Here is a 20,548-nt window from a genome sequence, read left to right as displayed (position 1 = left end):
TTTGCTCACACGCAGCTGCTATTTGTTCAGACCAGATTGCTATTTGTTCCCTCAGCCTCTGTGGTGAGCCCGTCTTCTTCCAGGGCTGAGAAAGACCTCAGACAGCAACCTGTTTGCCAGTCAGTTTTTGTTTATTAAATGAGGTCTAAGGGGATTCACTGCGGGTTGCAGGAAAGCATGAATGCGAAAAGCATTCGAACAAATGTCATTGTACAGATGCCTCCGGGCGCTCAGGATGGGCTCTCTCTCAGTGACCGATGTCTTTCTGTGAGGAGCGTAACAATCACATCCACAGGCATAACTGTGTCTGTATAACCGCCCACAGAAAGCCACCTTGTTAGTGACATCACAGCCCCCAAGGTGGAGGCCCATCTGTAATCTCTGCCATCCTTTCAGATGTGCTAACAGGCGGGAGTTTCTTTCCCTCCAAAATGTGAAATAAAAATACAGGCCAATCCAGTTCCGCAGTTTCTGAGTATATGTTTAATTGGATACATCTAAACACAAACCAGTCATTGTATAAAAAGTACACACGGGCACTTCAAGATGAGAGACAGTAAAATGAGGATGAAATGAAGTGGTATTTGGACTTAGTATGAGTTGTGGAAGTTGCCATCAGGCAAACGCGAAAGGCACCACACACAGTCAGTGAGGACCCCACAAGGGCATGGAGACTGGAACTACATCAGCACACACAGCAGAAGTATTTAATGCCTGGAAACAGCCAAGTGCTCAGCTGAGGTAGATCAAGATTACAATATCAAGGTCTCAGAGCAAAATAATCGCAGGTGATTCTACTAATGGCAATCACAGGAAACAGAGAGCAACTGTTACATAAATAAAATAATATTATAACAATAAATAATGGAGAGCAACAGTTACATCTTGCCAAGAGTTTTCTAGTAGAAATTCAGCAGGGATTAACAGAAGGATGAAAATGTGCATTAGAAATTAAAACTGCCATTTCATGACACCGATCTTAAAATACTGAAGGTACCTTATTTATAAACATGCACCCTGAACACTGCAGGTGTTCTCTACAGCCCACCCTGCCCTGCCATTCCACATGCTAATTAGGGCGTCTGAAAAGGCCACACCCCCCTGCTTCTCCCAGACTCCCAGCTGCAGCACTGGGGATTGGCCTGATTTGGTGCTGAGGCTGTGAACTGAGGATAAACCAGCTTAAAAGATTCATTGAAGGTGCTTAGCAGTCCCCCTGGGCTCTGAACATCGTCAATAACATTCTAAAGGGTTAAACACAATTTTCATAACTAGACAGGAAGTCAGCTGTGACGTCCAACTCGTCACCCAAACACGCGAGAAATGAAAGATAGAATGAGCAGGAACTCGAAGCCCGACAGTCTTTGCTGTTGTCATGAAGCTCAGACCCCATTGTTCTATGAACATCTGTACTGTCCTCAGAGCTGAGGCCTGTAAATGAACAGCAACCTTTTTACCTTTAAAAGATCAAAAGCACAGAGATGGGGCAGAGACACAAGACAGGTGCGAGTCCCAAGGGTGGGTGCGAGTCCCGAGGGTGGGGGGCAAGTCCCGAGGGTGGGGGGCAAGTCCCGAGGGTGGGGGGCGAGTCCCGAGGGTGGCAGTCATTGTGAGGACTAAACGCCATCTCACCTGACACTCTACGTAGCAAAGCAGAGTAACTCAGTGAGACGTGACCCTACATCATACAGGACTTCAGCAGTCTGAGACTGGAACAAGCCACACCTGGGGAGGCCAGGACATGACTAACAGATGACTGACAAAAGCACAGTCATTTAACAAGCCACTCAAACTTGATTCATTTTCCACACATACGTTCCTAAAACAGACTGCGAGATCACTGCAGTCCCTTAACTGTAAAAGAACTTTAAAAAGGAAAATAAAAGCTTTATTTTGCCTTAAAACATTAGAGGAAGCAATGAGTCAGGTTACCCGTATAATGTAACTCCAACAAAGTCATCATCACACGACGTCAGCCACTGAACCACTGACAGCCTTTAAAAGACAATTCTGTCACTATTTTTTTGGTTTAAATGACAAATTCAAGGCTTCTAAATAAATAAAAATTAATGTCCAAAATGTGGCAAAGCTCGAAAAATATCATATCTGACCATGAAGCCTCAAGCCCTGTTCAGTGTCATCAGTGAGCGCAGGGTCCTCGCCTCAAGGACCCCAGTGCTGGTCTCAACAAGTGCCCGAGTGTTGTGTCTGCTGTGTGTAAATGTGCAGGGGCTGTTTCTCCCACATCACTGTGCCTGTAAGTAACACGCAAAGTCTAAATTAGCACTCACAAATCTATGGCAGGCATCCTGTACACAGCAGAAAAACTCAATATATTAGGAAATAAAGAATAACAATAATCTTATTATTAACCCAAGAGCTCCTGAATTCCTGTTTCATTAATGCTCATTTTCATCGAAAGAGCTAACCAGCACCGCCTAACCATGGTTAGTGTTCATAAATCACCACCAGAGGGCTCCTTTCACCCATGAACACCATTAAAAAATGCTGTATTGAGTGTTTAAATTTGTGCACGAGCCATAAAATTTTACAAGGCGATTGAAATTTCACTTAAAAGGGAAATTAGTTTTTTTGTAATTACTGTAAAGGCAAACTATACTCTAAAACTACATATCCCAGAATGCCCTTCTACATTTATTAACTTCAATATGTAAGTCTTTACCCTGTAAATTAAAAAGAAATTAAAAGAAAACTCAAAGGAAGCAGGCTGAGCTCCCCAGGCCCTATCTGGCATTGCTGTGACTCCATGCACCCACGACACAATCCTCAGGACTCACAGGCCTGGGGAGACACACATAACTGTCCATGGTTGTGCCCGATGGGGCCTTCATGCTGTGACAGCAGAACTTATACAAGTATAAACAAATGGAGCTGGTGAACACGCTAGTTGACAGCACTTAACGAATATATATATGAAAAACTGAAGTTGATACAAAGTATAAAATTCATAGCAAAAAAAACACTGATAGGTAAAATTTATAGTTGAATGAACTCAAGGAAACAACTGAGCTCATAAATAAATGCATTCCTAAGAGAGGAACGGCACAGAAATATGGCAGGTGAGGAAATGCAAAAATAAAATAAAATAAAATAAATGAAAGGGTCCTCTGTCTGAGGCACAGAATGAGAAGATACAGTAATACTCCAAGCTGTAAACACAAATCAAAAATGGCACCTTTGAAATGTGTCAAAAAACAAGATTCAAGTACATCCTGTGAAAAAGGTTAAAAAAAAAAGTGATGTGTTGACAACACCGTTTACCCCCCCAGAAAAGAGAAAGAAAACTCAAAATATACAAACAGCACCAACTGGAGATAGCGAATCTGTATATATATATATATATATATATATATATATATATATACAGTCCATGGAGAATCAATCAGACCTAGACTATAAAAGAATGATTTTCCTGCAATGGAAGAGAGAGTTGAAATGTCTAATCTCTTCACATCAGGTTGGACAATTACTATGAAATAAAATCAGGACGAACTTAGGAAAAATTTTGCCTTGCCGGTTACTGAGGTGTTTGCATATGACTAAACAATAGCATGTGGATGGATCTCCTTCAGCTGCACTCGAGAGTCTGAGGACATCGCAAACAGTCATTGGTCTCCACCTGCAATCTGCATATTGAACATCTGCCCTGTCCCCAGTGGGACGGGGGACGGGGGCCGGGGGCCGGCTCAGACACTTCATAAGCTCTCAACATGACCAGCTAAAACTGTGATACATAAATTAACATTCTGCCCTCATGCAGCACCTCCAACTGGCAACAGTATAATTAGCCGTAAGAAGCATGTGTTTGTACACAAACAGCGAAACAATCATTTGCACAAAGAAAGTTTTTCGTTCTGTCCGACACCAAATAACACAAATGCTACATTAATAAAGCTCATATATAAGCGTTACAGTGTTATTTAAATGGATAATGTTCGTTAGCAATATCATTTTTTGTTGGCTTTTTGCTGCAATTTTAAAATGTCATGAACCTCTGAGAATTGCAGCCCCCAGATCAGCTTATAGACACCTTCAGTCTGTTTGTTTTAGATATACATCTTTAAAGCAATTAAAACTCAAACTCACACATGGAATGTTCTGGTTCTCACAAAAGCCTCTAAGCTAATATTTGCATTTAAAAATGACATCACTAGTTACTCTGAAGTGGTTCTGAGAGTGTGATCCTCATATGGGAGCTGAGAGATGAAAGCTGGCTCAGTGAGACAGTTCTTCTTCTCAGGTTCCTCTGAGGATGTAATGAACAATGTTTAGGGGCTTCCAGGAGCCCAAGCAGAGCCGGCAGGGGAAACAGGCGGCTCCTCAGCACGTCAGTGGGCCTTGGCTGTTGAGTAAATGGCGGACCTGTGAAAAACCTTGCCAGGCCTACCCATTACGCCGTGCATGAGAGGAGGTGTAGACGCAGTCCTTGGGGTCACACTTCCCATGGGGCCCCTGAGGGCCGGGTGGCCCCCGTAAGCCCACCCCTGGCAGAAATGGAAAGAACACTGTCACAACATGCATCACATCAAAACTCTGTGGTTACAAAACCTGCCAAACAACATGAATGTACAAAGGTAATGCCAAGGCAAACGCACAAACAAAATTGAACAGGACCAACACTAAACAAAGGCAAACTCAAAAAAAGTAAAGTGCAAGGCAAAATCAGAAACAACACATGGAAGCAGACTTACAAACGAAACAGCAGAGCACATTCATAAAAAGTAGAAAACATCAAAGACAACTCAGACAGAATGACACAAGGCAAGCTTACAAACAAAGCCGAACTGCAAGGCAAACTTAAAAACGAAACGCCTAGACATACTCGCAAACAAAACAAACGTTAGTGCAAAGTCCCAAACAAAACGAAAGAGCTTGGCAGACTAAAACAAACAACAGGCAAACTCTCAAACAACAGAGCAAATTTACAAACAGAACAAAACAATAAGACGGTGAAAGCAAAGCAAAACAAACCAGTAAGACAAATTCACAAATGAAATACCAGGGAAAATTCGCATAAAGTCACGAACGAAACAACAGGTAATGCTATGAAAATGTGAAAAGGTTCATGACATAAGCCAAGCTTACGGCAGCACTACCGCTTTGAATGATTATGATGAAAGACTATTTAAATGATTCAGTGCTTATTATCTGTGTTATGAATCACTAGATGCCGTCCCAGTTAATAAACCAAGGCAGTCAGGCTAACTGATCATCAGAATCCTTTTGATGCCAGTGCTGGAATTTCAGACATTTCCAATTTTATGAGACATTAAAAATGTATGTCCTGTTTCCAAGGTTAATGTGGATTTTGTCTTAACTGGAATGTCATTACACCACATATCTGGTTCTGCCCTGTTCAGAATAAACATTCAGTGGTCTTAGTACATTTTAATGTTTGCACATCTATCAACAGCGACAAAGGGAATGGGAAGTATGATTTATGTTTATGATTTAATCTATAATTTGAAAAGCAAAGTTCATTCTGAAATGAACTAAAGCTAATCTGTCATAGTCGACGGTTCCATATTGGAGGTTCTACCGAAGGAAATACATAACAAGAGTGTGTGCTAACAGTGGCTGTTAATTTCTTGTGGACGTGCTGTATACAGGCATGTGGGCCCGGCCTGTGAGTCAGTCCCACTGTGAATCCTTACCGGGTGGCCCTGGGACTCCGGGAATGCCCAGACCCAGCTGCCCTCTCTCCCCTTTCTGTCCTCGGTATCCTGCAGACAGACACAGTGCCCATGGGTCAAAGCGGCCAGGCCTGAGCATGGAATGGGGTTTAGTTGGTTAGTGCAGACGATCATGTCAGGTCACATGGCAGAGCACGTACTCCTCAGTGAATGGTACACTCTCAATACTGCCGTGACCCTGTGCAGGGCCCTCAAGACTGTAAGTATGGCAGCCGACTGTTCGTCTGAGTGCTTCCCAGCTCTGCATCCACTCAGCGCAGCCTCTGCAGCCCCTCCATGCAGACGACATGTTCCACAACCACATGGCAGGTCAATGCAACTCGCAATAAATATGACTGATAACATTCTGCCCAAGAACCACACAGCATCCCAGGGAACGCAGGGCTACAGAGGTGCCAGGCTGCACATCTCCGTAAATGCAGGAAAGTATGTCGGGCATGGTGCGCTAACAGGTAGGTTCGCTAACAGGTAGGTGTGCTAACAGGCAGATGTGCTAACAGGCAGATGTGCTAACAGGCAGATGTGTTAACAGGTAGGTGTGCTAACAGGCAGGTGCGCTAACAGGTAGGTGTGCTAACAGGCAGATGTGCTAACAGGCAGGTGCGCTAACAGGTAGGTGTGCTAATAGGCAGATGTGCTAACAGGCAGATGTGCTAACAGGCAGGTGCGCTAACAGGTAGGTGTGCTAACAGGTAGGTTCGCTAACAGGTAGGTGTGCTAATAGGCAGATGTGCTAACAGGCAGATGTGCAAACAGGTAGGTGTGCTAACAGGTAGGTTCGCTAACAGGTAGGTGTGCTAATAGGCAGATGTGCTAACAGGCAGATGTGCTAACAGGTAGGTGTGCTAACAGGTAGGTTCGCTAACAGGTAGGTGTGCTAATAGGCAGGTGCGCTAACAGGTAGGTGTGCTAATAGGCAGGTGTGCTAGCAGCTATATGGTACACTACAGAGCTGGTGTATTAAGAAGCTGGTGAGCTAAAGAGTAAGTGGTGCGCTGAGGGGCTGGTGGTGAGCTAACTGGCAGGTCCGCTAACTGGCAGGTCCGCTAACTGGTACATGGTGCACTAAAGAGCAGATGCACTAATGCATAGGTGGTGCACTGACAGGCAGCTGGTGTGCAAACAGGCAGATGCACTAATGGACACGTGGTGCACTAGCGGGCAGGTGCGCTAATGGGCTGGTGTGCTAACAGGTAGGTGGTGTGCTAAGGGGTAGGTGCCATAAATTTGAGTGGGGGGGGGGGGAGGCAAGGGGGCAAGACTAAGGAGAAAGCAGCCCAGCTGTCTCCGTCAGGGTGGGTGGGGGCCATGACACTCCAGCCTGAGTGAGACGCTTCTCAGGCAGTGGGAGCTGGTCACTGGAGACAGCGCCTCATGCTGGCTCCAACAAGGATGTGCAACTGTGTCTCCACACGCACTGATACACACTTACGCGGAACGAAACACACTCATCCACCGTATCTCGGCGACAGGCCTATGCAAAGATTACAGCGCGAAACAATAATTCCACAAAAAAAAGAGTAAGAGAGTTTGAAGGAAATATTACTAAAACACCCAGAATAATAAACAAAATGGTGACGCGCCCAGTGTCGCACGGCTGGTTTAATCTTCACTCATATTATTGCTCTTAACTCACTTTTAATTCTTTAAAAAATATAATTCCAAAGGGACTGTGTACAACCCACATGCATAATGCATTACACATAAGATAAATGTCAAATTAAAGGTACCCTTTCATGTATCACATTAAAAGCCCCCTAAAAGGAGGAAAGTTGTGGTTTATTAACATATACAAGTTTAAAACCTTCATAACAAATGATATTCAGAAAGCGGTTTCTCAGAGATACGTCACACCACAAAGGCAGCATTGTGGGCTTCACATGTGTGTCACAAACATGAGTCCCGTTCCTTTATCTGACACATGCAAATACATACATGTACGCTGAAATCACATGACGATGCATGTTTGCAAACAAAAACATTTCATCACTAAAAAATACATGATCTACAGGGAATAAAGAAAACAGCGAGCACTGTCAGGTCAGCCGCACAAACGCGACGATTTCCTGGAACAGAGCAAAAATCTGAGAGAAGGACATTAAACAGAGGAATGTGAGATGCGGGGAGGCTTATGTGATGGTATGTAAGCCGGTCACCTTCCCGGAGTGATCTGTCGCTGTGCCCCACCAGCGCGTAAACTCAGCAGCACAGGCCGATGGAGCACAATCATAAAATAACGATGCAGAAACGTAAACAGAGAGGAAATGCGGAACTGCAGAGGGAGGTCTCCGCAGGGCAGCCTTCAGCAGAGATTCAGACGCATCATGTTATGTGTTTCCTCTGTGGGGGGGGGGGGCTTCTCAGAAAGGAGGGTTGGGGCGATGAAAAGCGGCGTGTTTTGGAGGGAAGGCCGGGAAAAGCTGGGAAGCAGCTACACTTCATTACGTTTTTTGTTTTCCCATTTTCCAAAGGGCAGCAGACACAGTTATTGTGGGACGAACACAAACATACACATATTAGCTGTGTGACGCTGCAGATGGTGAATTTCAGTTCTGACAGCGATGGCAGACGTGCCGCTGCCACAGGTACATCTCTGGTGTCAGTTTATGCACGCCTGTGTAACCAGGCGAAAATCACAAGTGCAATGTGCTTCATGCGATGGCGCAGTTACAGCGTGCTGTCAGAGGAGGGCAGCACCCACGATGACTATCCTGAGGTAGCTGTTTGTGCGCTATAACACAAGACACTTTCATTTGTTACATAATTATAAAACACACTAAACACTGTAAAGGTTTTCAGAGGGAAATCCTGTGATGCTACGCCCCCCCCCCCCCCACCAGCAGGGGAGACGCCGATCCGGATTGAGTCCTCTTCAGGTCGGGCAGAGTGGCTAGTCCATGCAGGAGTGCGATGGGGGGCTGCTGTGCCTTACTGCCACCCCCACAGGTCTGTACATGGGAGAATAAGATCCCACCACCCCCCACTGTCCGGTGATCCTGTGGGGGGGGCGTGTTCCTCAGGTCCGTTCCCGCCAAGCTTGCTGATAACTAAACCCTCATGTACGCATTTCAGGCTTGGAGGGGGGAGGAGGGTCAGTAAGGATGCTGCTGTGACTATCCATCTCCTTCAGGGCACACAGCGCCCCCTATTGGTATATTCAGGTGAGCTGCTTTCCCAGCCCATAGCAAGTGAGACCCTGGCTTCCTGTGACCATTTAAAGGCAGGGGTCTGACGGCCACGCGACACCGCCGGACAGTGGCTGGCTCTAGGCCGGAGGGTGACACGCTGGGGTTAGATGCAAACTCAGCTCCCTTTGGGGTTGGGGGGAGGTCACTCTGTTAGGGAGCAGGGCCACAGAGGGGGGGCACAGCACCGGGGTTTAGGCTGTCGGCCTACCTGGGGAGCCAGGCTGTCCTGGAGGCCCCGGGAAGCCATCATTGCCGGGGGGGCCTGGGGGCCCCGGGGGCCCTGGGGTCGAGTGACGGACCTGTGCTGCGAGGATGGCAGCTGGGGTCTTTGTCTGAGGGGCCTGACTGGACCACAGCTCTGCGAGACAAAACAGTGAGTCAGGAGGAGGTCGGCAAAGGGCTGTAATACTCTGATGGGGCAGAGGAGGGCGCCGCTCTCAGTACCTTCAATGACTCTTAATACTTCTTTCTGTATTAATTTTTTGATTTCCTCCACAGTGTCGTCATCAATCTGTAAGGAAAGAGAGGCAGTCGCAGTGCATGCAGTTACGGCTCAGGGGTTGGCACAGCCTTCGTCGGCCCAGCATAAAACACCGGGATGGGACATGGGGGTCCCGGATTTGGATGCTGCCCGTCGAACCCCCCCCCCCCCCCCCCCACCCCCGCACCCATACTCTGAACTTTTCACTATAACAGCACATGTCATGAGGGGATAAGGCGGCGAGATCCTGCATCGCACTGGGGTCTAGCCCCACCGGAAAGGGGATGCAGGCCTGCAGCCCTGCAGTCGTCCCTTCCGGCATCTTCCGGAATGCTGCAGATAACGGAGCTCTTCTCTGGGGCTGTTCAACATGCTAACGACCTCATTCATTACGATCGTTAGGAAGCAGGATTAGCTGGGCAGGGAGACGCGACGCTCATGCTAATAACAGTGTAATCGGGCATCGCATAGCCCCCCCCCCCGCTGAGCCGCTGCCCCCCCCCCCTCCGCTGAGCAATGTCATCATCTTTCAGCGAAATCTGGGGCCCATTTCCTAAGAAACAAAGCACTGCTGCTCTTTTATACCCATTATACCCCAGCAATGTGCCTCTGTGTGCGTCTGTGCGTGTCTCTGTGCGCGTCTGTGTGCGTCTCTGTGTGCGTCTGTGTGCGTCTCTGTGTGCGTCTGTGTGCATCTCTGTGTGCGTCTCTGTGTGCGTCTGTGTGCGTCTCTGTGTGTGTCTGTGTGCGCGTCTCTGTGCGTCTCTGTGCGTCTGTGTGCGTCTGTGTGCGCGTCTCTGTGCGCGTCTGTGTGCGTCTCTGTGTGCGTCTCTGTGTGTGTCTGTGTGCGTCTCTGTGTGTCTCTGTGTGTGTCTGTGTGCGTCTCTGTGTGTGTCTGTGTGCGTCTCTGTGCGCGTCTGTGTGCGTCTCTGTGTGTCTCTGTGTGTGTCTGTGTGCGTCTCTGTGTGTGTCTGTGTGCGCGTCTCTGTGCGCGTCTCTGTGTGCGTTTGCCTTTGCCTGTCTGGCTGCGTCCTTAAGGCACAGGAGCAGCGGCTGTGGCCGGCGTACCAGCAGTGTCGGGGGACCTGAGGAACCCAAAGTCCCTGGGGGGCCAGGATCTCCTCTGGGGCCCGGGGGGCCCGGGTTGCCTTTCTCCCCAGCCTTTCCTCTCTCTCCTTGAACTCCTCTCTCGCCAGGAATGCCGGGCTCGCCCTGACATCACAGACAACATAGATTTATGGTCACGGAGCAGAAAACACCACCTCATCTTCAGCAGCTGAAGTGGAAAAGTTAAATACACAATTATTCTGGAATATTTACTATTTATCTTTTTATGGAAATGAAGCTTGAGACACAAAACATTCATAAATGAGTTCTTGAATTCAGCCTTGAGGATGTGTGACAGATTCAAATTAAAATCGCGAACATCACAGATACAAGCAGTCATATTTTATTACATAAAGAAGCATCACATTTAAATGCTATCCATCCATCCATCCATATTCCAGCCATTTACCCTGGGCAGAATCATGGGGGGCTTCGGGGCCTCACAGGGCACAAGGCTGGGTACATCCTAAACAAGATGCCAGCAGACATGCACCCTAAAGCTAAGCGATCTTTGATTTCTACCTTAAAACAGTGACCATGTATGACCCAGACATAATGTTCCATAAACAGCTGGCCAGGCCGTCATGTCACACTCCCAGGGGCATGTGACACCCTCCTATGGGCAGGTCACACTCCCAAGGGTATGTCACACTCCTAGGGGCATGTGACACCCTCCTAGGGGCAGGTCACACTCCCAGGGGCATGTGACACCCTCCTAGGGGCAGGTCACACTCCCAGGGGCATGTGACACCCTCCTAGGGGCAGGTCACACTCCCAAGGGTATGTCACACTCCCAGGGGCATGTGACACCCTCCTAGGGGCAGGTCACACTCCCAGGGGCATGTGACACCCTCCTAGGGGCAGGTCACACTCCCAAGGGTATGTCACACTCCCAGGGGCATGTGACACCCTCCTAGGGGCAGGTCACACTCCCAGGGGCATGTGACACCCTCCTAGGGGCAGGTCACACTCCCAAGGGTATGTCACACTCCCAGGGGCATGTGACACCCTCCTAGGGGCAGGTCACACTCCCAAGGGTATGTCACACTCCCAGGAGCATGTGACACCCTCCTAGGGGCAGGTCACACTTCCAGGAGCATGTGACACCCTCCTAGGGGCAGGTCACACTCCTAGGGGCATGTGACACCCTCCTAGGGGCAGGTCACACTCCCAGGGGTATGTCACACTCTTAGTGGCATTTTTCTCTGACTGAGCTGCTGAACCATTCATACATTCAGGGATAAAAAGAGCGAATGGAGGAGGAGGTCCTTACTCGCTCTCCCTTTGAGCCTCGATCGCCGGGTCTCCCAGTCGCTCCCTGTGGTGGAATCACATGTTTATCTGCAGGAGTCGCTCGACCTGGTACACAGATGCTCCGCTCGGGGAGGACAGAGCAGATTTATAGCTGGATCTTTGAAATGAATTCCTAACCCCACACTCAGTGCCATCCTGGGCCCCGCTATTCCCACCCCACCAGAGACCTGTCCCAGTCATGTGACCGCCCTTGCTTTCCATTCCAGTTTGCAAATACGAGAATAATTCTGCCAATTTGACCCAATAGGTGGCATTTTCAGGAACAGGAAGCTGTTATTTGTGGCGGGGGGGCGGGGGGGGGGGGGGGGGGGATTCAGGCCACTTTATACGCGGCTGTATTGCCGGGTTAGGGTTGCATGTGACGGCTCTCCGTAGCCCCCCAGGCTGAACTCTTTCCTCCACCTCGCTACACTGCACCCTCACCAGCCTCCGTCTTCACAGTGATTTCCTGCAAGATTACAGCCAGCCACGCGGAACAGAACCTGGCAAGGTCTGAAGTGGATGGATCTCTGCAAGAAATATTCTCATCTCCACGCTTTTATCTGTGTCAGCCAATTCCCAGAACGCTTGATGGAAGGTTTAAAGCCCTCATCATGGACAGTGAGTCTTGCTTATTCTCAATCTCACAGACGGTCATTGGGGGGGGGGGGGGGGGTCCAAAAATGCAACCACCTCTAACCACTAGATGGCACAGTCGCCCCATCAATCACCACAGCCCAGAGATGTGCATGCTACCAAACGGGCATGACAGACCACAGCGGATTGGTGGATCCGTGCTGTTTAAGATGAGCGACACATTGACAGAAGCGGCAGGAATAATGATGGAGTGTCACTGAGTCGGGGTTCCGGCTGCCCATTTCTCAAGAGCCAAAGTGTCACATTTGTCTGTTTGCGGGGCTTTTCCCAGTAATGCTCCGCACACGAGGGGAGATCTTTAATGTCCACCGGCCATGTCGGCGGGAGGTGGAACATTTCAGCCCGCTGGAGCAAGACGAAGACGTCAGGAGAACAGAATCATTTTAGCAGGAGGGCGGGGCCCCAAACGGGAGCTTTCCAAAGGGCCCCTACATGGAGCCTGGAGCCACACGGGGCCAGAGCAGCTTCACATTCTGTGCTAATATTCTGGACACCTCTGAGAGGCCAGACCACAGCTTGCAGGGCCGTGTGACGCTGCACCGGATGGGTGACCCCGCCGGGCCTTTCCAAGGGGGAGGGCGCAGGCACAGGGAGCCCTTCATCAGCCAATGGGGGGAGAGAATTTCGATGTGCTGCTGAGGCCATCTGTGCCGGGGTCCGCCGGGGAGGGGAGCAGCACGCGGGCCACAGCCTCGCTGGCCGGCTTTCTCGGGGAAGGCGGGGCCTGCCAGCTCGGTGGGTCCCCCCCCCCCGGAGCGTAACAGTCACATGTGGCGGATTTCTCACCTCGTATCCAGGAATCCCGTCTTTTCCAGGTCTTCCCTGGTAGGATGGTGCAAATGAGGGAGAGTTACTGAGCAGCCAGGAAGATTTCTGCATGCAGCAGCTCTATATTATTCAGTTTAACGATTGGAAGTTATGTGGAGGCCCTGAGCCAAAGGGAGCCATGCAGCCCCGGCAGGATCTGCCACACTGTCCCTGGCATCAGCAGCCATAAGCGTGTCGATGGCAGGGGTCCTTACGGGAACGCCGGGCGGTCCCTCGGGACCGGGAAATCCAGTCTCTCCCACCGGGCCTCGTTCCCCCTGCCGGAAGACAAACATAACGCACCCTCTCCCTCAGTGTCCGTCCTTGGCATCCTGAGATAAGGATGGGCCTTCCCCAAATGCAGAACATGTAAATAAGGTTGATTAATTAGGCAAAGGGGGAGGTTTTATGGTGAATTTTTTTAAAATTAAGAAAAATTCAGCAATACTGGGAAATATTTATAAAGAATATGACACATTGAAGCAGGAACATAAAAGGAAGGAGCTGGTGAATGATCTGTGTTGAGCACAAGTCAGGGGTGTTTGATTATGTCAGACAGATGCCCCCACACTCAGCTCAGACGCACCGGTTCTCCTGGGATTCCTGACATTCCAGGGGCACCCGGCTTTCCCTGTGAAGGTGAGAGAGACAAAAACGATGATATTAAAAAGGACCTTGACAAGGATAAAATGGCAGCCTGTAAAGGACAAGAGGAAGACTTACCGGCGAACCTGAGGCACCTGGAGCTCCGGGGATGCCTGGGTCTCCCTGGAAGACAGTATAGCCAAGCTTAGGGGCTGTGTCACTACAGCATGACACCGTGCTTAGCTCTGCACAGCTCACCATGGCTACCCCATGTTTTTACATAAATGAGGGTTCACTGGCAAGTGCAGGGCGCAGTGCAGGGCTCAGTGCAGGGTGCAGTGCAGGGCTCAGTGCAGGGTGCAGTGCAGGGCTCAGTGCAGGGTGCAGTGAAGGGCTCAGTGCAGGGCAGGATGGGATATGCATTAACAGACACATTAACTCGTTAGCTGCACAATGAGCAGGTCTCCATGACAGTCTGAATGGAACAGCTTGGGCACTGACTCAGAGCCCAATGGCCTGGGATTTGCTAAAATTAAGCTGCAAAGGCCACCGCCAAATCCTTCACGTCTGCTCGGTCCGAGGCCCACGGAACAAAGGCTCCTCGAGACCCAGAGGAAAAGGGGCTCTGAGACCCATTTGGAAAGTGGCTGTGTTTATGGAGGATTAAAGACGTGTTAGGGTTGGGTTTAGCAGTTCTTACCTTGGCACCAGGCAGCCCTTCCAGTCCTGGCAAACCCATGGGCCCCGGTTCCCCCTGCCAGAAAGACACAGGGCATAGGGTTCTTCTCTGCAGACACTCTTTTTAATAGACACAAGGTTCTCCCCCCTCCATGACACAGGATTTTCCTCTCTTACAGATAGAGGGTTCTCCTGCCGTACAAAAACAGGGTTCTCCTTCCTCACAGACACAGGGTTCTCCTCCCTTACAGACACAGGATTTCCCCCCCCTTACAGACAGAGGGTTCTCCTCCCTTACAGACAGAGGGTTCTCCTGCCTTACAGATAGAGGGTTCTCCTGCCTTACAGAGAGAGGGTTATCCTCCCTTACAGATAGAGGGTTCTCCTCCCTTACAGATAGAGGGTTCTCCTGCCTTACAGAGAGGGTTCTCCTCCCTTACAGATAGAGGGTTGTCCTGCCTTACAGATAGAGGGTTCTCCTCCCTTATAGATAGAAGGTTCTCCTCCTTTACAGATAGAGGGTTCTCCTGCCGTACAAAAACAGGGTTCTCCTTCCTCACAGACACAGGGTTCTCTTCCCTTACAGACACAGGATTTCCCCCCCCCTTACAGACACAGGGTTCTCCTCCCTTACAGGCAGAGGGTTCTCCTGCCTTACAGATAGAGGGTTCTCCTGCCTTACAGAGAGAGGGTTCTCCTGCCTTACAGATAGAGGGTTCTCCTCCCTTACAGATAGAGGGTTCTCCTGCCTTACAGAGAGGGTTCTCCTCCCTTACAGAGAGGGTTCTCCTCCCTTACAGATAGAGGGTTGTCCTGCCTTACAGATAGAGGGTTCTCCTCCTTTACAGATAGAGGGTTCTCCTCCCTTATAGATAGAGGGTTCTCCTGCCTTATAGATAGAGGGTTCTCCTCCTTTACAGATAGAGGGTTCTCCTCCCTTACAGATAGAGGGTTCTCCTGCCTTACAGAGAGGGTTCTCCTCCCTTACAGATAGAGGGTTGTCCTGCCTTACAGATAGAGGGTTCTCCTCCCTTATAGATAGAGGGTTCTCCTCCTTTACAGATAGAGGGTTCTCCTGCCTTACAGATAGAGGGTTCTCCTCCCTTAGTGACACAGGGTTCTCAGGGCAGCAGCACTCCATGTTAAGGCGCTTGTCCTGGGACCAGACTAACATGCGGGCAATCGTTTGTGACGCTGCTGTACGCCGACATAATTGCTGCACATGTAGATTGTCATGACTAAGCGAGTGCAGCCACGGGCCGATGGGGAGGGAAGCGGCTCGGCCGCCAGACGGATTGCGCCAATTCGGCAATGGCTGCAGAGCTGCCCGGACAATTTATTCAAATGTCAAATTAACATCCTGGGTGAAAAATTACTCTGCAACAAAACAATAAAAAAGCAATTGCTCCCACAAGGACAGAGAATTCAAGCTGATATTTCAGCAATGCTGTTGTTCTGCCATTGTTCTGCCAGTGAGGACTTTGGGGAATTTTGATATTTGGGAACGCAAAGGCTCATGGGTAAATGGCGTGTGGAGAATGTGAACTTCCTGTTACGGTGAGCATTCTCCTGCAGTCTCCTCTTTGAGTTTGTAGGACCCTGTTTTTACATGGTGTGATGGTAGAGTTTGGATGTGTCTTTGAGAAACTACAACAAATGAGCCTGTAAAAGAAAAGTGACTCACGGCTCTGCCTTCATCCCCCTTGGGGCCCTGAAGAGAAAAGATGAGATGGGTTAGTGTTAGTGTTAGTGTTAGTGTTAGCTATCACACTGACGCGCGCGCACACACACACACACACACACACACACACACACACACACACACACACACACACACACGCGCGCGCACACACACACACACACACACACACACACACACACACACACACGCGCGCGCACACACACACACACACACACACACACACACACACACACACACATACACACACACACACGCACACACACACACGGGCCTTGAGTCATACTGCCTTTTTTCAGTATCCACAGTGACTTTACACCCCATGAAATACTGCCTTTACAAACCAGCTGCAGAACGGAGGAATGGCCACACAGACGGCCCTGGCTGGGCTCCCTGGGGCAGCTGAGCACAGAGTCGTCCCCTCGCACCCGCGATCCTGTGACTGTGAGCCAGCGTGGTTCACAGAGCCCTAACACACTCCATGTCCCCTCGTCTCCCAATCTCTGCTTCTGGCCGTGTGATTAATGCCTCTTTAAATGATCCTGTCGCTGGGAGATGGTGGTGGGGTGAGACACGCTCTTCAACCGCTAACAGTGACCCAGAGCCCCAAAGTCCACCGTGGACAAGTGCAGAAATAGACCTGAACATCGGTCCTGCTCTCTCATCACACCCAACGTCGCGCTAATAAAACGATGTGTTTTCTGCATTTCTGCATCTTTTCACATATGCAGTCTCCTCTCCTTGTAAAGGCACAAAGAAATACAGGTGAGAGCTAAGTCTGGCGTCTAAGCACAGGGTCGGCCATTTATCTGGGGGGGGGGGGGCGAACGGCCAAACAGACCTCGGACTGTTATGCCGAGGATGACATTCAAACCGGTGACGTTTGGTCAAAAACATCCACTGAGCTACATAATATGACACAAATATGTTCACATCTCTACGTCAACAAAACTCAATCAAACTTCTTCACTCTTAGGTAAAAATCCACCTCCATAGCGTCCCTCTAGCCAAGGGCTTCTTAAATACACCATATACACACGCAGAGATGCCGATTTAATCTTTTCTGCCGCTTTCCACACCGACATGAAATAGAAACGTCACCAGGAAGGGTGGGGCTGCATACCGGGGGTCCAGGTGGCCCAGGGTTTCCCACGGCGCCTCCTACAGCCTGTCGAGAGAGGAGCATTACTACACGTTTACGGCTGTGTCTCACTCAGGCACACACACACACATGCACACGCACAGGTTTATATTTACATTTTAGTGGGGACTCGCCATTGATTTCTATGGGGAAAACTATAATCACAACATGCTGACCTTAACCCCCACCCAGCCCTAACCCTAACCCCCACCCAGCCCTGACCTTAACCATAAGTAAGCAAACAAAATAGGAGACTTTTTTGACTGCATTCACAGATCTTTGAGGGGACCTGAAAATTGGTCCCCACAACATCAAAACAACCGATTTTTATTACATTGTGGGGGACATACAAAGTAACATAACCCTAATGCATACTGCTCCTACCTGCAGCTTGTACAGGCTACTCATCCCGTTGCCCTCGACGTAGGGAACACCCTACAAACACAAACACGACCATCAACAGAAGGAAGCATCCTAAGAGCTTCCCTCTGGGAGCCCGTGTTCCTCTCTCCTCACCCAAGGCTGTCAGAAAGGACACAGAAATCCGTGCAAGCGAGTTAAAGGTCGCGACCCCACCGCTGACTCCAGGGCGAGAACCGATGTGTTGGACAGGAGCGAGAAGCACGGAGGGGGGGTCTTTCATCTCCCGAAGAGGAGCTGAGCTGTGAAGAGCACGACTGCTGCCAATGCAGGAGCTTATCTTATGCGACAGTATCAACAAAGCCCAGGATCAAGCCGTTTCATCTCACGAGTCCGACTTACATCACTATGTCCAGTACTTATGAGGATCGCTTCCCTTGTTCCTCTCTCACTGCACAGTGGGAAAACCCTGGCAGTTTTCAGAGTTAATACAGGATATTCATTTACCATCTGCCGCCAACAATCCTGCATCTTCACGTTAAACTTTGCCTGTTTCCCACTCAGGTGTGGAGTGCGCGTCATGGGTGACTGGTTGACGCAGGAAAGCGAAAGTACCGGAGACACTGACTTTGCTGGACCCTGAGCCACGGCCAGCAGGCTGGTATCTAGCAGAGCTTCCCAAGCCCTAAGAAACCCCCCAGGAGGCAGCAGAATCTCTGGGGAAGGGCATGTGCTTGAGACCCCAGCACGGTACGCAATGGACGCTCAGGTGGCCTGAGAGGCAGACAGGCACATGTTCCCCCCCGCCGGCGTGACGCAGCTACGCTACGAGCTGCAGGACTGAAGCTCAGCAAATGCAGAAGACTTACGGGGGGTCCTGGGAGGCCGGCTTTGCCCTGGGGGCCTTCGCTGCCCTGAGAGGGACAGAGAGCACAGCACAGGGGTCCTCCATTACACCACATTGCATTGCATGTTCTCCAGCATGGACTAGAACCAGATCATCAGTCCTACTGGTCCTGTAGGAAGCTGGACCAGGGGGCCTATAGGAAAAGTGAGTCTGCCAAAGCGCACGCAAGTCGGCATGCATGTATTGGGGGCAGTATGTCTTACCCTTTCTCCCTTAGGTCCAGGCTGTCCCATTGGTCCAGGCCTCCCCATGATGCCCTACAAAGATAAGTCTGTTTATGGGCAGAGTTTGAAGGCGAAATGAGGCCGCAGGGCATCGGGCTGAAGCTTTACCCAGGAGGGGGGTCTTACCGGACTTCCTGGGCGACCAGTGGGACCGGGGAATCCAGGCACTCCGGAGGTACCCTGGCAAGAACAGGGGCCACAGTAAGGGGGCGGGTTCCTTAGCAGCACTGGGGTTAAATCTTGATCTGCTGATATTTGAGGTGGCAGGGATAGAGGAGCGAAGGTGGTGGATGGGGAGGGTAACCCGGGAGCAGGGGAAGGAGCACACGAGCGATATAAGTATACCTGCATGATGCATGCACTCTAAAGAAGCAGCACCCAGCGGACAGTGCACACACACGTGCGTACCTCATCTCCCTTTTCGCCAGCAGGACCCGGGAATCCTCTCTCTCCTTTCACACCCTAGAAATGACCATGATATTCACAGGTAAGGCTCAGCTGTATGGCAGGTCCTGGCCTCTGGGGGGCATTGTGGAGCATTAGCACTCAGTCACGTGTGCCGTTTGTTTAGAGCAGTGTTTCTTAATTCAGCGCACAAGGACCTACAGATGGTCCATGTTTTTGCTTCCTGGGTGGGTGGGAGCAAAAATGTGGACCGTCTGTGGGTCCCTGAGGGCCAAGTTGGGAAAAACTGGCTTAGAGAAAGAGAGAATAAAAATGAAACGTGAATAAACCCTGCCATGTAATGCGTATCAGCGGTCTTCCTGGGGGGGGGGGGGTTATTTCTAAGACCCAGAAAGCAACTATGTTGTCAGGTACCGGGCAGCCTGCTGTGATGCACTGTGCTACATGAAGAGTGTAATCGTGGCAGAAACAAAGAGGCTAAACCTAGTGCAGTATGTGTTATTCTCAGCCCTGGGGGTCAGGCACCTCTGCTGAGCTGCCATGTGACCTGGGGGTGCTGGAGGTCAGCAGGAGGTCAGGGGAAGGTCACCCACCTTTGGACCCTCTTTTCCTGGGTTTCCCATGGGGCCACGCACACCTGGATCTCCCTGTCGCCACAGACACACAGAACAATGAAATGCTTGCAACTCTCACCTTTTAGCAAAATGTATATTATTATTAACAACAACAATAATAATAATAATACTATAATTAACCTAGGGCTAATGCTACTCGGGCAATACAAGCTGTAGGAATAGCCAGGAAATGCTGCGCAGGAAGTGCTGAGCCTCTGACAGGAAGTCCTGAACCTCTGAGAGGAAGTGCTGAGCCTCTGACAGGAAGTCCTGAACCTCTGAGAGGAAGTGCTGAGCCTCTGACAGGAAGCGTGCGTCACAGAGAGGCTCTTACCTTGGGGCCCTCCATACCCTCTAGTCCAGGCTGCCCCAGGGAGCCCTTCTCCCCCTTCTGGCCCGGCAGGCCGGCGACTCTCTCCTGGCACAGACTACAGGCGTTCTACATAGGAGGGCAGAGGGACACACTGTCATGGTGTTTTTCAGCACCGAAAGCTTACCCCCCCTGCCCCAGCTTACCCCCCCCCCGCCCTTGTGTATTCTCATAACATCCTTGCTGGTTTTTACCAGAACATTCGGCTGCCTATGTATTTAGAAACATTCTCTGTCACATTGCGCATCGAAGCTGTGTCAAGATTATTTCCATTGCTCTGGTGTTATGATGCTAATTATCAAATTAGTGTTATTATAA

General features: G+C 50.0%; 1 protein-coding gene across 3 annotated transcripts in view; it reads right to left on the bottom strand.

Moving 5' to 3' along the window:
* Positions 1-110: 110 nt before the first annotated feature.
* The window catches only part of LOC125738377 (collagen alpha-1(XIX) chain), an 86,583-nt gene continuing 66,145 nt past the window's right edge, over positions 111-20,548 (bottom strand). For all 3 annotated transcript variants that reach the window (XM_049007276.1, XM_049007277.1, XM_049007278.1), the window contains 20 exons: positions 20,195-20,299; positions 19,840-19,893; positions 19,250-19,303; positions 18,968-19,021; positions 18,821-18,874; positions 18,580-18,624; positions 17,735-17,785; positions 17,333-17,377; positions 16,195-16,221; positions 14,533-14,586; positions 13,971-14,015; positions 13,834-13,878; positions 13,463-13,525; positions 13,227-13,262; positions 11,764-11,808; positions 10,452-10,595; positions 9,347-9,413; positions 9,111-9,260; positions 5,676-5,744; positions 111-4,505 (listed from right to left, as the gene is read on the bottom strand). In XM_049007276.1, coding sequence (XP_048863233.1) covers positions 4,405-4,505; positions 5,676-5,744; positions 9,111-9,260; positions 9,347-9,413; positions 10,452-10,595; positions 11,764-11,808; positions 13,227-13,262; positions 13,463-13,525; positions 13,834-13,878; positions 13,971-14,015; positions 14,533-14,586; positions 16,195-16,221; positions 17,333-17,377; positions 17,735-17,785; positions 18,580-18,624; positions 18,821-18,874; positions 18,968-19,021; positions 19,250-19,303; positions 19,840-19,893; positions 20,195-20,299 — 1,308 coding nt within the window. In that variant the 3' untranslated portion in view covers positions 111-4,404. The remainder of the gene's footprint in view (positions 4,506-5,675; positions 5,745-9,110; positions 9,261-9,346; positions 9,414-10,451; positions 10,596-11,763; positions 11,809-13,226; positions 13,263-13,462; positions 13,526-13,833; positions 13,879-13,970; positions 14,016-14,532; positions 14,587-16,194; positions 16,222-17,332; positions 17,378-17,734; positions 17,786-18,579; positions 18,625-18,820; positions 18,875-18,967; positions 19,022-19,249; positions 19,304-19,839; positions 19,894-20,194; positions 20,300-20,548) is intronic.

Source organism: Brienomyrus brachyistius, chromosome 3 (assembly GCF_023856365.1).
Source record: "Brienomyrus brachyistius isolate T26 chromosome 3, BBRACH_0.4, whole genome shotgun sequence".
NCBI classification, from domain to species: domain Eukaryota; kingdom Metazoa; phylum Chordata; class Actinopteri; order Osteoglossiformes; family Mormyridae; genus Brienomyrus; species Brienomyrus brachyistius.
The sequence above is the reverse complement of the archived record's forward strand: the minus strand, read 5'-3'. Positions and strand labels throughout refer to the sequence as shown.